Source organism: Juglans regia, chromosome 2, assembly GCF_001411555.2.
Source record: "Juglans regia cultivar Chandler chromosome 2, Walnut 2.0, whole genome shotgun sequence".
Lineage (NCBI taxonomy): Eukaryota > Viridiplantae > Streptophyta > Magnoliopsida > Fagales > Juglandaceae > Juglans > Juglans regia.
Window position 1 is genome coordinate 12,792,681 of NC_049902.1, and position 15,314 is coordinate 12,807,994.

The following is a 15,314-nucleotide window of genomic DNA, read 5'->3' on the forward strand; positions in this document are numbered from 1 at the left end:
GGGCCACTAGAACCATTGCCCACCTGAAAGCCCGATAAGAAACCTCCTCCAACTACAGCCTGTACCATCCTACTTAAGGCCTCCATAACTATAACAAAAAGAAGAGGAGATAAGGGATCTCCCTGTCGCAATCCCGGCGAACTATCAAAAAAACCAGCAGGTGTGCCATTAACCAATACTGAAAACCGGGCTGTTGAAATACAATGACGCATCCATGCAATCCACCTATCCCCAAAACCACACCTCTTAAGCACATATAAAAGAAATTCTCAATTCACATGATCATATGCCTTCTCCATGTCAAGCTTGCACAGAACGCCTGAACCTCCCTCCCCTACTCTGTAATCCAAGCACTCATTTGCAATGAGTACTGAATCAAGGATCTGTCTCCCTTGAATAAATGCATTCTGGGACTTGGATATAATGTGTTCCAACACTGGGCTAAGTCGGTTAGCAAGAACTTTCGAGATAATCTTATATACACTATTAACCAAACTTATTGGCCGAAAGTCTTCAATAGTCAACGCCCCGTGTTTCTTGGGGATGAGAGCAATAAAGGTCGCATTAAGTGATTTTTCAAACTTTTGAAAAGCGTGAAATTCACTAAAAACCTACATAACTTCACCTTTCACAATGTCCCAACAAGTTTGGAAGAAACCCATTGAAAAACCATCAGGCCTCGGCACTTTATCCTTTGCCATGCCAGCTATGACCTTGTAAATTTCTTCTTCAACATAAGGTCTCTCCAGCACACTCACACTCTGCGAGTTAATTGCCTCAAAATGCAAGGCATCAAGCTTCGGCCTCCAAGGGGCTGATTTTGTGAGAAGGGTCTCATAGTACTGTACAATATGGTTTTCTAACTCGGGAGAAGAAGATAGGACCTGATTACCCGATTGCAATGACTCGATAGCATTATTACGCCGATGTGAATTAGCCACTTTGTGAAAGAATTCCGTACACCTATCACCTTCTTTCAACCAAAGGGCCCTGGAGTTTTGATGCCATTAAATCTCTTCTAACATCAAAACCCTCTCCAAGTTTGCCATAACCGTGCCCTTCCTCAATAACACCTCCTCCGAGTTTTCACCCAATAACTCTTTATCCTCTTAAGTCTTGCAATTCCTCCAACAATGTAGTCTTCTGATTGTCAATGTGACCAAAAATCTCCAAATTCCACTTCTTCAAGTCTTGTTTCAATGCTTTCAACTTGCTTGCAAGAACGTAACTTGGAGTACCAACGAATTGATAAGAAGACCACCAATCACGCACCATTTCTACAAAACCCTCCGCTGTTAGCCACATGTTTTCAAACTTAAAATACCGGCGCCCCCCATGCATACCCCCACAATCCAAAAGGATAGGAAAATGATCTGAACTAACTCGAGCAAGTCGTTTCTGTCTTACTTCTGGATATTTAGCTTACTCTTCGTACACATATCTAGTGGAAAATGGTGATTGATGCTAAACATGACGGTGCTTGGCACTATGCTTGTTGGAGGCTCAAGGAGCCTACAGTGTGGGGTTGTGGGAGAACATTGGAAAGGGACGGGGGGGTATTTTCTCAATACACTAGATTTTTGGTGAGGATAGCTCCTGGGTCAGACTTTGGCATGGTATTTGGTGTAGTGATAGGGCCCTCAAGGACACCTTTTCTACTGTTTATAGGCTGGCATGAGACCAAGAGGCATCGGTGGCTGAGGTATTGGAGATCTTGGGTGATTCTATTTAGTGGATTGTTAATTTCCTTGGGGGAAGCACATGGTTAGGAGGTAGGTAGCATCTTTGATCTCTTCCTTGTCAGACGTTTTGTGTACTTGGGCAGTCTTTCAATATTACTAAAAATCTTACCTGGAAAAAAAAAATTAAGTATGCCGGAATCGTGTACAATTCTCTTCATGAAGTTTTCTGTAATGTTGAGTATCAATTCCGTAACTCATAAATGTCTTACAATTAGCATGACTTCTAACTCATCTAGAAAACCCTCTTTTATCACACCGCCCCCCTGGGAATCATAGGTTAGTACTTTAGAAGAATGCTTATGTGTATAACCAAGAGACCATTTCTCATAACAAGAGTGAAAACTTAATTTGAATGAGAATATATGCATCAATCATATATAGCTGCTTGAAAAACTGATGTTTCATGTGCAACATTAAACTCTTCTGCTTTTAGTGCTTTGCCTTCAGGTCTGAACTGTCTCCAACGAAGCTTTCCTTGCAATCGAGGCCTTGGAAGATGTAAGTACAATAAAAAACTTGCCTTTGATTACAAAATTTGAATGCTGTAGTGAGTATTGAGGGAAGACAAGGAGAAGCTTCTACCCTAGGAATCCTGTTTCTAAGCAGGATACAATGCTGCTAAGCTTCAAACGATTACCAAACATTGATATGGATAGAGTAAAACCAGGAAGCATTTATAATCTTTAATGGTCACGGAATGCACAACATGCTTATGAACATATCAGGAGTTGTATTACGGAACCTCGTAAATTAATTACCCTTCTCAAAGTTTTATTTTTCCTCTAGGAATTAGCTTTTTCTGAGCTTAATTAACCATTAATAAGGATATGGATTTCAGACTCTGACTTTGGAATCAAGTGTGGGGGTACTCAGATTACATCTTCTGGTGGGATCACCTATGAGAGGGATAATGCAACACTTGGTCCAGCAACATATTATGTGACTGACACAAATAGGTGGGCAGTTAGCAATGTTGGATATTTTACTGCTACCACTAATCCTCAGTATACAAGGAGTTCGTCATCTCAATTCACAGGCACGTTAGACTCGGAGCTGTTCCAGACAACTCGAGTCTCTGCTTCATCATTAAGATACTATGGCTTGGGGCTGCAGAACGGGAACTATACTGTGAGTCTCCAGTTTGCTGAAATAGAAATTCAAAACCCTCCCACATGGAGAAGTCTCGGAAAGCGTGTCTTTGATATTTATATCCAGGTCTGTATCACATTTTTATTAGTTTTTTAATTTAGGTTTTCTTTTGTGAAGATAATATAATATCCATAACGTATTTAATCTTCAAAGTAGGAGCTTTGCTCCTATTGTGTCACATCATCCATTGCTGCATTAAATGATCATGAATTTTTTCATTTAAGTTTGAAATAATTTTAAAGGCCATGTCAATAAATATTAGACAAGTTGGAAATTTAAAAGTTTGGAACACTTCGTATTCTTTCTTTTATAATGCTTCATCTTCTTTTCAATTAAGAATGCCACAGTCAGACAACTCTATAATCAACTTATAAACAAAATTAGAAAATTTGATGCATGGTGCACGGCTAATTATTGAAGGAAAAGAAATGCAATGAGAAGAGAGGTGGGAATCCCCAACAACCTGCCCAACTCAACTATACATTGCTAACTAGGATTAGAGAAAATTTTGAAATGGACCTTAGGATCCAAATCAATTGCCTCTAGGGCCCAAGCCCAAGGGGAGCCACCTAGGATGGTTGTTTTTACAGTAGTCCCAGAAATAAGCTGCATGGAAAAGTGACTGCAGCATGTGTAGTGTTTCTCCAACAAAGGATGAAACACCATAGTTCACTGCTTGAGGCCACTGAAGTGGAGCTCCGTGCTGTCCAGTGGCATTGGTGTTTAGCATTGGATGTCCAGTAGATATTGGGTCTTTCTTTAGCCATAGGAAAAAAGTGTCACACTTTTTATGGGAGGTAAGCAAAAGCCACAGAGAGAGGGGGGATGTACAGATATGCAGATCTACCATGGGTGAGGGCAACGTGTGATTTAAACGTTCCAGGGGAGAGGCAGGTGGAACTTGGTGGAGGTAGACTAGAGGCCATGGAAGGTGGTGGTGGGGTGTGTGGGTTGCGGTGACATTTGTATCATGATTGTGATACCCCATATGATATGGATAAGGGTAGGTGGTGTATGGGATCCCACATTGCTTGGGAAGGAGAAGTTCTTGCTCTTTATAAGGTTCCAATGGGGCTCTAATTGTATCATTGACTAGTCCTTTTGGAGTATAGGCCATGTGGTTTGGGTCTTCCATTGGGATGTTACAATGATTGACAGCCAAAAAATAAAAAAAAGGAAAGAGAAAAGAGAGTTGGGGAATGGGAGGCAGAGATCAGGGGGAAGGTGGGAGGAAGGTTCCACACCAGGTGATTTTGGGGGGTGGGGGGAGACAGGAGGGGGGAAGACTTGGGGCTCTTGTGAGAGATGTACAGATGGCATGTATAGTCAGTAACATTAGAATGTTTGCTTTCAAATTGCTGTTCTCAATAGTCTATACTTGCAAAGTCTTTTTTCTACCCTGGTATATAATTATTTTCTTTTGATAAGCATAACTGTGTAGGATGACAACAATCGAACGCTATGACATGAGATTATGATGGCCTCAAAAAGTTTTATAGTGAGCATCTCATGAATTTGTATATTGGAGTTATAAAGAGAAAAGAATGCGTTCTTACAAATTTATTGGCTGTGTAATTCATCATTCCAGAATTTACCTTGAATATCAAAGATGTTGACCACTGAAGGTTCTCTATTTCCCCCCTCCACAAAATGTCTCTAACTGTTGAATTATTTTTTCCCCAAACTTTGGTTATGGGACAGCAATTGCTTCTGTAAGTTTTTCACAATATTTATGCAAAATAATTTCCGAAAACCAAATGTAGTTTTTAACTCCCCCATTCCTCTGTAATTAGGGTGAGCATCTTGGACGAAACTGTTGATGTTGGTCCTATTTATTTTTTCATAAAACAATAACCTCCTTTATTTTATCTTTGTTTGTGTTTTTGTCTTAAATTTTTTACTTTGCCTATTCTAGGGGAATCGTTCTATTAAGGATTTTGACATACGCAAGGAGGCTGGTGGGTCTAACCAACCTGTCCGGAAGGAATTCACGGTTCAGGTATCAGAAAACTACCTCGAAATCCATCTGTTTTGGGCTGGGAAAGGGACTTGCTGCATACCTGCTCAAGGTACTTATGGACCTTCAATTTCTGCCATCAGTGCCACCCCAGGTAACATAGAATTTTTTATGAATGTCAAAAGATTAGGTCCTGCTTTTCTCCTTGTGCTGGTAGCATGTTATTGACTACCTTGTTTTTGTATAGATTTTGAACCCACTGTTAGTAATGAACCTCCGAGCAACAAGAAGAATAGGACTGGTCTGATCGTGGGTATTGTTGTTGGTGCTGGAGTTTTAAGCTTTCTCTCTGTTTTTGTGGTTTTCTATTTTGTTAAAAGAAGAAAACAGCTTCCACTCAATGATGATGAAGGTAAGCCAGAAGCCAGAATATTATTTGTGATAGCTGTCAAATTTCATACAGTCAGTCTTATGTATTAAAAAACTGCAACTTTTGCCTACGTGTGACTCTATATATTTATGATTGAGATGGTCTCTGCATGCTGCATAGAGTGTCAAGCACAAAACGTGGTGTGTCATGAAACATTTATGTACAAACAATAGTTACATCAAAGCATTTTTGCCAGAACATTTTTTGTGGTTTTTTCTCAGTAATACAAACACACAGATGCACTTACAAATCACCAAGAGGTAGGCCTAAACATAAGTTAATGAAGCTTTGGCGTATGGTCAACTTCCCATATATTCTTACCACCATATATTCCCCATCTTCAGTCCAACAACATTCTGGACAAAGCTTATTGCTTGCTGATGCTTAAGAATAGGAGACTCTTGATTTAACATGAAAAAGTTTTGTTGTATTTTTCACTTTCAAACCACTCACGCTAATTAATTATTGGACAATGGCTTTGAAGTCACATCTTGTTTATGTTGAAATTGCAGTGCTCTTAGGAATAGATGCCAGACCTTTCACTTTCAGTTATGCTGAACTAAAGACAGCTACAGAAGATTTTAATCCTGCAAATAAGCTTGGAGAGGGAGGATTTGGACCTGTCTATAAGGTAAGCCCTTCTCTAATCAAGGACACAAAGTGTCTGAGCCTATGTCAGTGTCTTAGAGTTTGCTATCTGATAAAGTCTAGAGCTACTATAAATCTATTTGATTTTCCAAGCAGCAACGACAGCTTGCAACATTACCCTTTTTCTCTTTATTTCTTTGTTAGTCCTTATATTTTTCCTTTTCTTCTATTTATTAGTGTGAAACTGCACGCACTCCATACCTTGATATGTTGTGCTTGTGATTGGTGCGATTCTGAAAATTGCAAATTGTTCTAGCAATAAAGTGATACAAAAATAATTGAAGATGCATCACATCACATTTAGAAGGCTTTATCTATTTCTAGGGTATAGGAGCATCGGATAATGAGTTCAGTTTTTGTTTCTTCTATAAATTTTATGGTATGTTGCCTGGTCTATGTAAGGGGATCCAGAAATGATCTTTTTGGTATTTTATAGTGTTCTGTAAGTATCGTATGTATCAATGGAGGATAAAACACTCGGGAGAAGAAAGTTCTGGTGTTTAAATATTGGAGCTATGCAACAAATGAAAGCATTTTAGCTCTTAGAAGAACATTTCTAGGGTAGTCTTCTTATCCACTTTATGTTCAATTTTCTTCTAACAAAAATTTAAAAAAAAAAAAATCCGGGGTAGTCTTGCCATCCCTGCCCGATGCTTTTCCATTGAATGGTATATGATTCATAAATTGAGAACAATTAGACTGGACATACAATTTCATGGTGAAAATAATCACAATGCACCTAAGTTTCTGTTTTTTATCCTTATAAATTATGTCTAAGTAAACATGAACATTAATAAACGGATCTTTGATTTTGTATGATCCACAATAATAAACAATAATAGTGAAAGACGTACCTTTCTCCATCTGTTTGATGAAGAAATGAATCTGGCTATGAGAGAAGGATCACCCTAGCAACTTGGCCTCACTAGTGTCTCCCGATGGCTAGAGGCACTCTAATGTTGTAGGTGAGAACCCTTTAACCCCTCAGTCCTATTTATAGATTTCTGGCCATCATGAAATCTAAGTCTTTGAGTTAGACTATAATTAGAGATAAGAGTTAATCTTATCTCTTAGGAGTTTAAATCCCATTATAACTCTAACAACTACCATGTGACTTTGTAGTGTCAATGAGCCGTCAATTAGCCACTAGGTGTAGATTTCATCTATTTAAGACATTGTCTCCAATCGGCCAGACTACAATTTTTCTGTTGAAACTAATAGATCAAAATCATCTGCAGGTGGGTAATATTTTCTCCTTTAACGTTTTCTTTTAAAACTTTTGTGCTGAGTAGGGAACACTTAGTGATGGCAGAGTAATTGCCGTGAAACAACTGTCCGTAGCATCACATCAAGGAAAGAACCAGTTCATAGCAGAAATTGCTACTATATCTGCTGTGCAACACCGTAACCTTGTGAAACTGTACGGATGTTGCATTGAGGGAGATAAACGTCTCCTTGTTTATGAGTTTCTGGAGAATAGAAGTCTTGATCAGGCATTATTTGGTATGTGAATGCGTCTTTGCTCTTTGTGTATAAACACACATGATCTGCATATATGTGCCAGGTATCTTATGTAGATTAAGTTTATATGCTTACATGGGGCAGGAAAGAGAAGTTTGAATCTCAATTGGTCAACACGCCATGATATATGCTTGGGCGTTGCAAGAGGTTTAGCATATCTACACGAGGAGTCACGGCTTCGAATTGTACACAGAGATGTGAAGGCCAGTAATATCCTGCTGGACTCTGAGCTCATCCCCAAAATATCAGACTTTGGCTTGGCCAAGCTTTATGACGATAAAAAGACCCACATAAGCACGCGTGTTGCAGGGACTATGTATGATTCTGAAAGCTTTAGCTAGCCACATTACTCATCTTTCTGAACTGTGTTATCCTTTATTCTTTGTAGTACTAAATTGGATCATTTTTTTCATTGTAGTGGGTATCTTGCCCCAGAGTATGCCATGCGTGGACACCTTACAGAGAAAGCTGATGTGTTTGCCTTTGGTGTTGTTGCTCTGGAGGTTGTTAGCGGAAGGTCAAATTCTGACTCAAGCTTGGAAGAAGAAAAGATGTATCTACTTGAATGGGTATGAACAACTTCACCTGCTCCATATGCACAATTGTTATCTTTCTTTAATGAGATGAATTTCACTCCTTTGAAAAGTTCCAGTATTATTTATCTGTCTCTCGGTATGGGTTTGGGGTTCATGACAGTCATGACCATCCACAAATCTATAATATTTACTTCTGCCAAAAATTGAAGTTTAGATTATATCAAGAGAAGATTTGGGAGGTCCCATTGAAGCAGAATAATTTTTAACTGCTTGTATGGAGTATCTGAACGTGAGTCCCTTGATAGGAAATGAAATTAGTCTACTCAGCCAAAACTCCCCGATTAAGATACTTGTGTGAACACTAGGTAATGTCATCTTTCAAATTCATTTTCGTAACTCAAGATAAGATGCAAGTTATATTTTGCTTTCCCTTTTTATATTTATTTTTTGTATTCGATGATACAGATTTTCAAAGTTTACACCAACTTTCTTTGATAGAATATGGAAGTGTCAAAATGGGGTCATCAATTATGCATACGTCATTGTACATGTTACGAAGATATGGATTGATTTTTTAGAATCACAAAATGAGCCTGTGCAAGAGTTACAGAAAACAATTGGATTTAAGTAGATCTTCTGCAAAACATAATTGGTTTCATCAAAACAACTAGAATTCCCACTACCGCCACCTTTATAATATATTCTGAATCCAGATAACATATCTTTCTCAGGCTTGGCACCTACATGAAAACAACTGTGAAGTTGATCTTGTGGACTCTACATTATTAGAATACAATGAAGAAGAAGTAAAACGCTTGATAGGAATATCCCTTTTGTGCACTCAAGCATCCCCAGCGTCACGGCCAACAATGTCACGTGTGGTGGCAATGCTTACAGGAGATACTGAGGTGAGCTCTGTAACTTCAAGGCCTGGATATTTGACCGATTGGAAATTTGATGACATTACCAGCTCAATGAGTGACATTGCAACTAAAGGAAAAAGCTATTTCAACTCATCAGCAAGTACGAGTATGGTGGGTGATGCAGAGAATTCACCTGTAAAAGTTACTAAACCCATGCTCGATGACACTATTAATGACGGTAGGTGAAACCAGTCTTTATTCATATTCTTGTTCCTTTTATGCCTCTGGTTGAATTTACAACGCTGTGTATTCTTCAATTCCCTGGCATAATATGTAATTATGTGTATGTAAATCTACTTTATTGTAAAACAATTTTTCATTCTTACTTTTTCTTCGAGGTTTGGCACCTTTCTTACATGTTAGGACAGAGGTATGGTATTATTTAAGAACAATAATAAAACATAGAGATTTACTTTTAAGTTTTTCACTTGAGGAATTTACTTTATTACTAGTTAATTTTAAATTTGTTTCTATCATCTTCAAGTGCTTGCAAAAATTTATGACAAACTAGAGCATTATTTGCTGAAAACTACTTAAGTAGGACTTGAGCTCCCATCTGATTCATTTCTTGAAGTAAAATATTGTAAGGGATCTGATTCTTCACACCAGGTTTTTCTTGTAAACTTTTCACCCTAGGGTTGAAAGTCCAGGTTTTCTGGAATGGAATGGGGTTCTATTTAATGTCTCAAGGGTTCTAGTAGTTTGTATGGAGGGGTTCTGAAAGAAATGGAATGAACGGAACAGTTCAATTCATAAATGGAAGGAGGGAATAAGTAGAATGGAATGGGGTTCTACTCTATATCTGAAGTGGGTGGAACGATTAACTGTTGTGAAATTTCGTTTTCATCCCTCAAATAAAGTTACAAGTAAAAGGGAGAGGAAAAAATGACCAAGTTATGTATAAGGTAAATGCCATAGCCCACCTGGGTAGAAGTTGAATACTCATATAGGTTTGGTTGTATGGTTGAGATGACTTGGAATTAAGTTTTAGCGACTTTGAAAGAGATCTAGGCATTCAAATTGCTGACAAGGAGTGTTTTGGTCATTTTACTTATTAATCTAATCACTTTTAGAAATATAATGATTACAATAATATCCCATGTTTTATACTAAATGAAGACTCTCCAGGATCCTAATATGAGACAGCTGTTAATTCAAACTACAAACAAACAAATAGGGTAGCATTTATAATCATATTTGAATCCTAGCAGAGAGGTCAGAGGACCAAACGATGATTTGAGAAGGTTCTTTTAACTATTCTAGCATAGGTAGAGTTTAGACACTAGTGCCTACAATAGGAATGCTAGAGGCTGCAATAGAAACTGCAAGCCCAAAGTACTTATAAACTATCCCAAAAGAAAAAAATAAAAAATAAAAAATAAAATCCTCAAAATCCAAGAGTAGATCTTAACTACTCAAAAACTAATGCAAAACCGAAGATTATGATTATCTAGGCTAAAAAATCAATTTTGAAGTGTTTGGCAGTGTGTATTACATGCAAAACTAATTATTATCATCTCCACATACCACATTTTTTTTTTACTCTTACCAAATATGTGACATATGGATGATGAGTAGAAAAATTTAATAAGTTTAAGAAGAATAAAATTAAAAACAAAATGTAATGTGTAGTGTGTGAGGATGATGAGTAGCAAAACTCTTGCGGCTTTGCCCATATCCTAGCTTCTGCTCATTGTGTGACCGTCACCTAATGGTATGTTATTTTAAGGAACCCTTTAGTTCTCTCATGTTATCATTTGGCAATTTATAGGTGCACAATCTTCACTAAATTGCATTGTGGTTCACATTCCTCTAAACATTGGATACTTATTCCGAATCTCTTTAAAAGCATACATTTGCTTGAAAGTGTTTACTCATATGAGATGTAGCTATGATCCTAAATTAAAGTTGTTTCACAGTCAATGGCCCCATATGTTTGCCCTTTTTTTTTTTTTTTAACAAAGAGCTGGTAGCCATAAGGTAGTGGCCTCGTCCCAAGTTTATTGATAAACTCTCACTTATGGCAGAGGAATACCGTAGTTACAAGTCAGGTATAAGGGAGTTTACAGATAAGAAATAAAAACAAAAACTTCCCAAACCAACCAAGAAACTGAAACAAAATAAACAAAAAGGCAAACAGTCTAAACAAGCCTATAAATAAACACGGAAACATGGAAAAAACTAAAAGGCCTATACCAAAACATAAAAAATCTAAAAAAGCCTAGCAAAATAAAAAACAGAAAGACAAAAACTACTTGGAAACGCAGACTAACGACGAAAATACAGAATGCCTAGAAAATCTAGTTGCACAATACCTTTTAAATACTTGGGAAGGTCTTGATTACCATTATACGTGACATTTGTACCCATTTCACCTTCTCTAGCAAGAAAATCCGCTGCACTATTACCTTCTCGAAATTGATGAGCCACTACAAAATTTATTCCCTCAAGCTCCTTGCGCAAAACCTCCCAATAGGATGACTAAATTTGCCAATCCAACCTTCTTCAAAATGTTTTTTGAGAAGCCTAGTCAACACTTCTTCCATGAGGATGAAAAGATAAGGAGAATGAGGATCCCCTTGACAAAGACCCCTAGCAGACTGAAAAAAACCCTTGAAGGTATCATTCATCATAACAGAAAACTACTGAGACTGCACACAATTAGCAATAATCTGGCAAACATTTTTAGAAAAACCAAAAGCTCGAATCACATGCATTAAAAAATCCCAATTCACCCTATCATACGCCTTGGCCATATCAAGTTTTATCAAAACATTACCACCAAAAGTTTTTTTATGCAGCGACTGAACCATCTCCTAAGCAAGAGTAATATTCTAAAAAATACTACGCCCAGGAATAAACGCACCTTATTCATGAGAGACCAAACTATCAAGATTAGAATTAAGACGATTCACAATAATCTTCGAAAATATTTTATAAGCCACAGAGCACAAACTAATAGGACGAAATTCATCAAAACTGGAAGGCTCAAGCACTTTCGGAATAAGAACAATAAAAGAGGAAGAATAAAACCTAGATAGAGGAGCACCTCTGAACAAATCTCTAGCAGTCTCCAGCACATCCTCTTTGATAATATCCCAGCAAGACATATAAAAACCAAAACCAAACCATCAGGCCCTGGACTACTATTCTTTGGAGTAGAAAAAACAGCTTGCTTCACATGCCGCGCATAACCAGCAATTTTCTTCATCTGAAATTTTCTTCTCAATAATCCTCGACAAATCGTAATGTTCCACTATAGAAACGTCGGAAAGGAAATTACGAAAAAAAACCACAGCCTCCTCATGAACCTTTTCAGCAGAATTCAAAACTCTCCCATTAACAAGGACCATTTTATTAATATGCCCCTTAGTGTGCCTCTGGTTAATAACCGAATGAAAAAACTGAGTTTTTATCTCCCTCAGTCAACCATTTCTTTTTATCTCGGTGTTAGTGCGCCTCTGACGAGAAGCCCCTTAGTGCGCCTCTGACGAGAAGCTTCCATTTTCTCCCATATTTCTATCTCGGTCTTTGTAGCCACAAAATCATCCTCAAGCTCCTCAGAGAAACCAGATTGAAGCTGGTTTTCCAGAAAATCTAACCTCTCTTCCAGCGCACGAATATTCACATCCACCCTACCAAAAACATTTTTATTCCAAGCACGAACCGCTAGCTTGGTTCTTTTCAGACGAATAGAAAACTTAAGAAGCCCAGACGCCACATCCTATTTATTCCAAGCGTCCTTCACACACATTAAGAAGCCATCATGTAAACACCACATATTTAGAAAACGAAATTGAGAAGGGCCATAGGAAGTAGCAAGATGATCTGAGAACACTACCATCGGACAATGGTCAGAAGATTTATGGCTCAAATAATTGAAGTGAACAGAAGGAAAGAGGCTGGCAAAAACATTATTCATGAGCACTCTATCAAGTTTTGCCCAACTTCTAGACACTCTCCGATGCCCATTACACCAAGACATGTTCTGGCCAGAACTAGATGTCTCCAACAGACCACAATGATCTATATAGTTGTTAAATTCTAACATCGAAATAAGAGGTCGAGGATTCCCACCAACTCTTTCCGAATCTCTGCGAATAACATTAAAATCACCCAAAACTAACCAAGGGTGGTCCATGTCGGTCCTCTCTTCTAAGTCATGCCAAAGTTCTTTTCTATCAACATATGAGCACTTAGCATAGACAAAAGTAACAATAGCACGGTGCGCATCCCATTTAAACCAACCAGACACGGTTTGACACGTACAAAGCACAATTTCAAAAATGTTTGGGTTATTCCAGAACACCCACAACTTACCACCCTAATTGGCATTTGAGGCATAATGATTAAAATCCAAAAAACACCCAAGAGAAGCCATACGATTATCATCCACAAAAGGTTCCAAGATAGCAAATAAAGAAGCCTTAAATTTAAGAAGCAGCTTCTTCAATCTTCCTCTAGAACTGCCCATCCCTCTAATATTCCAGAAAAGAATTCTATCAGTCATAAGTTCAACTGTGAACTCGAGGTCATTTTCTCAGAGTCATGTCCTCCTTCGGATTTGATTTCCCATTTGCCATAATATGGTCCACATCCGAATCATAAATTTTTTCTTTTCCCATCACAGCAGGTAGAGCACCCTCTTCATTATCAGAAACATAAACCTGTGCCCTCTCCCCCTGGTAAACCTGCTTCCGAGAGTTCTCCAAATCCTCTTGCACCTTTTCAAAATCAACTTGCACCTGTTGAATACAATCGCACCAAACTTCCTCGCAATCATCATCACTATCTTGGGTGCGAGCTTCATTCAATTTCTGGCCAGTATCCATTTGCGTAACAGCAGGAACGTCCTCGAGTAAATAACCAACCACATTTTCCTCCACAGGAATTTGAATAACAAACTCATGCTGGACATCTAAGGCGGCGGATCGTTGCTTCATCGATTTAGATGCTGGGTTGTTCACATCAGGGAAACCTGGGACAAGAGAAGAAGAGCCCCCTACCCACTAACACACTCCCCTTCTCTGCTAGCCATCAGAAACGGTTTATCAACATTCATAATTTCTTTTTCACCCTCCTCTGCTTTTTCCCCTGCCTTACTGCACTCGGCTTTGTTCGTAGACTCTGGGTTTGTCTCAATAGTTAATTTTGCAATGCCATCTTCATGATTTATCACAACAACAGGGTACTTCCGACCCACATCCTTCCAAGTTTTAGCATCTTCCTTGTTCCCATCCCCTTTTCTATGCTTTTTCCTATGGTGACCACAGTTTACACGCTGAACCATTCTACAAGCCACCTCAGTATGACCTTGCCTAAAACATTTGTTGTAATAAAAACCTGGCTTCTCATAGACCACCAACTGCCATATCTGATGTGATCCAAACATCACAGGAAAGTCTTTTATCTGCTCGTCTCTGAGATCGACTGCAACACACAACCGTGCCCCTTTGGCTTGTGTTCTATAAACGGTCGCATTATCCGTTCCCAAAAACTTACCAAAACATGTAGCAAAACTCTGGAGGCAATCCAGCCTGTACAAATGTAAAGGGAGACCAGGCAAAAAAATCCATTGAGAAGCAATGGATGGTTCTTTCTTTAGATCAAAACCCACCGACCAATTGAACAAACGAAATGGAACGCCTGCCACCACCCTGCCTTCACGTGCCCAAGCATGGAAGTAATCTTTCTCGTTCACAAGGTGTAAAAGGACGTGAAAGTCATCCATAAAACTAATCATTGGCACCTCACTAAACCCCCAAGTTTTAATAATATGTTTCCGTAAAACATCAATGGATGGTTTGGAGGACAAAAACTTAAGTACCAAAGCAAATTTCAAATCTTCGGCTACCTTTTCCATCTCAATATTTAAGAAAATAAATCAAAGTTCACCGTTGATTACATCAGGACGCCGAACTGAAAGCTTAAATTTTGGAGGAGGGATAGGCTGCTACAACTCCTCCACAAACGTTCGCCGCTCACTGTTCTCATTACCGACTGAATATTCTAGCCCTGCCAGAATCTTGTCCACCCCGTCGGTACCAGAGGCCACCGGAGGGCTGCTCATCACTGCCCACAAAGACTTGCGCCGCACAGCGTAAACCCTAGCAGAGCATGCAACGTTCACGTAAGGAAACTTTCAATTCCCTATATGTTGGCCTCTTTTTTTGTTGTGCCACTTTTATGCCATTTAATCTGTGAGTGCTTACAAAATGTGCCTTTAATGAATGTCTTGGGTGATTCAAGTTAGATTTACCAATTAATGGCAAGTAATACAACATGTTAGTATAGTTTCTGATACCAATAATCACCTCCTTCGTTGATTAAGCTAGTATGCATGATAGAAGATAACTATATTAGGAGTACCCCAAGTTTAGAATGATTCTGATGCTTAAATTTAGAGAC

The 15,314-nt window shown here is 38.5% G+C and overlaps 2 protein-coding genes across 3 annotated transcripts in view; one reads left to right on the forward strand and one right to left on the reverse strand.

Moving 5' to 3' along the window:
* The window catches only part of LOC108998011 (probable LRR receptor-like serine/threonine-protein kinase At1g56140), a 48,986-nt gene extending 39,661 nt beyond the window's left edge, over positions 1-9,325 (forward strand). For both annotated transcript variants that reach the window (XM_018974428.2, XM_018974431.2), the window contains 9 exons: positions 2,176-2,240; positions 2,581-2,957; positions 4,807-5,002; positions 5,096-5,260; positions 5,791-5,909; positions 7,219-7,429; positions 7,532-7,763; positions 7,866-8,016; positions 8,715-9,325. In XM_018974428.2, coding sequence (XP_018829973.1) covers positions 2,176-2,240; positions 2,581-2,957; positions 4,807-5,002; positions 5,096-5,260; positions 5,791-5,909; positions 7,219-7,429; positions 7,532-7,763; positions 7,866-8,016; positions 8,715-9,092 — 1,894 coding nt within the window. In that variant the 3' untranslated portion in view covers positions 9,093-9,325. The remainder of the gene's footprint in view (positions 1-2,175; positions 2,241-2,580; positions 2,958-4,806; positions 5,003-5,095; positions 5,261-5,790; positions 5,910-7,218; positions 7,430-7,531; positions 7,764-7,865; positions 8,017-8,714) is intronic.
* A 3,020-nt stretch (positions 9,326-12,345) lies between these two features.
* On the reverse strand, positions 12,346-13,047 carry LOC108998002. The gene is made up of 2 exons (XM_018974411.1): positions 12,748-13,047; positions 12,346-12,630 (listed from the first exon to the last, which is right to left on the reverse strand). Exons 1-2 carry the CDS (start codon positions 13,045-13,047, stop codon positions 12,346-12,348), a joined length of 585 nt encoding a protein of 194 aa, XP_018829956.1.
* Positions 13,048-15,314: the final 2,267 nt, after the last annotated feature.

Coding starts and splice junctions, on each gene's coding strand:
- LOC108998002 (XM_018974411.1), bottom strand. CDS start 13,047: ATGGACCACCCTTGGTTAGTTTTGGGTGATTTTAATGTTATTCGCAGA. Junction 12,631..12,747: donor CTTCTGACCATTGTCCGATG/GTAGTGTTCTCA, acceptor TGGAATAAATAG/GATGTGGCGTCTGGGCTTCT.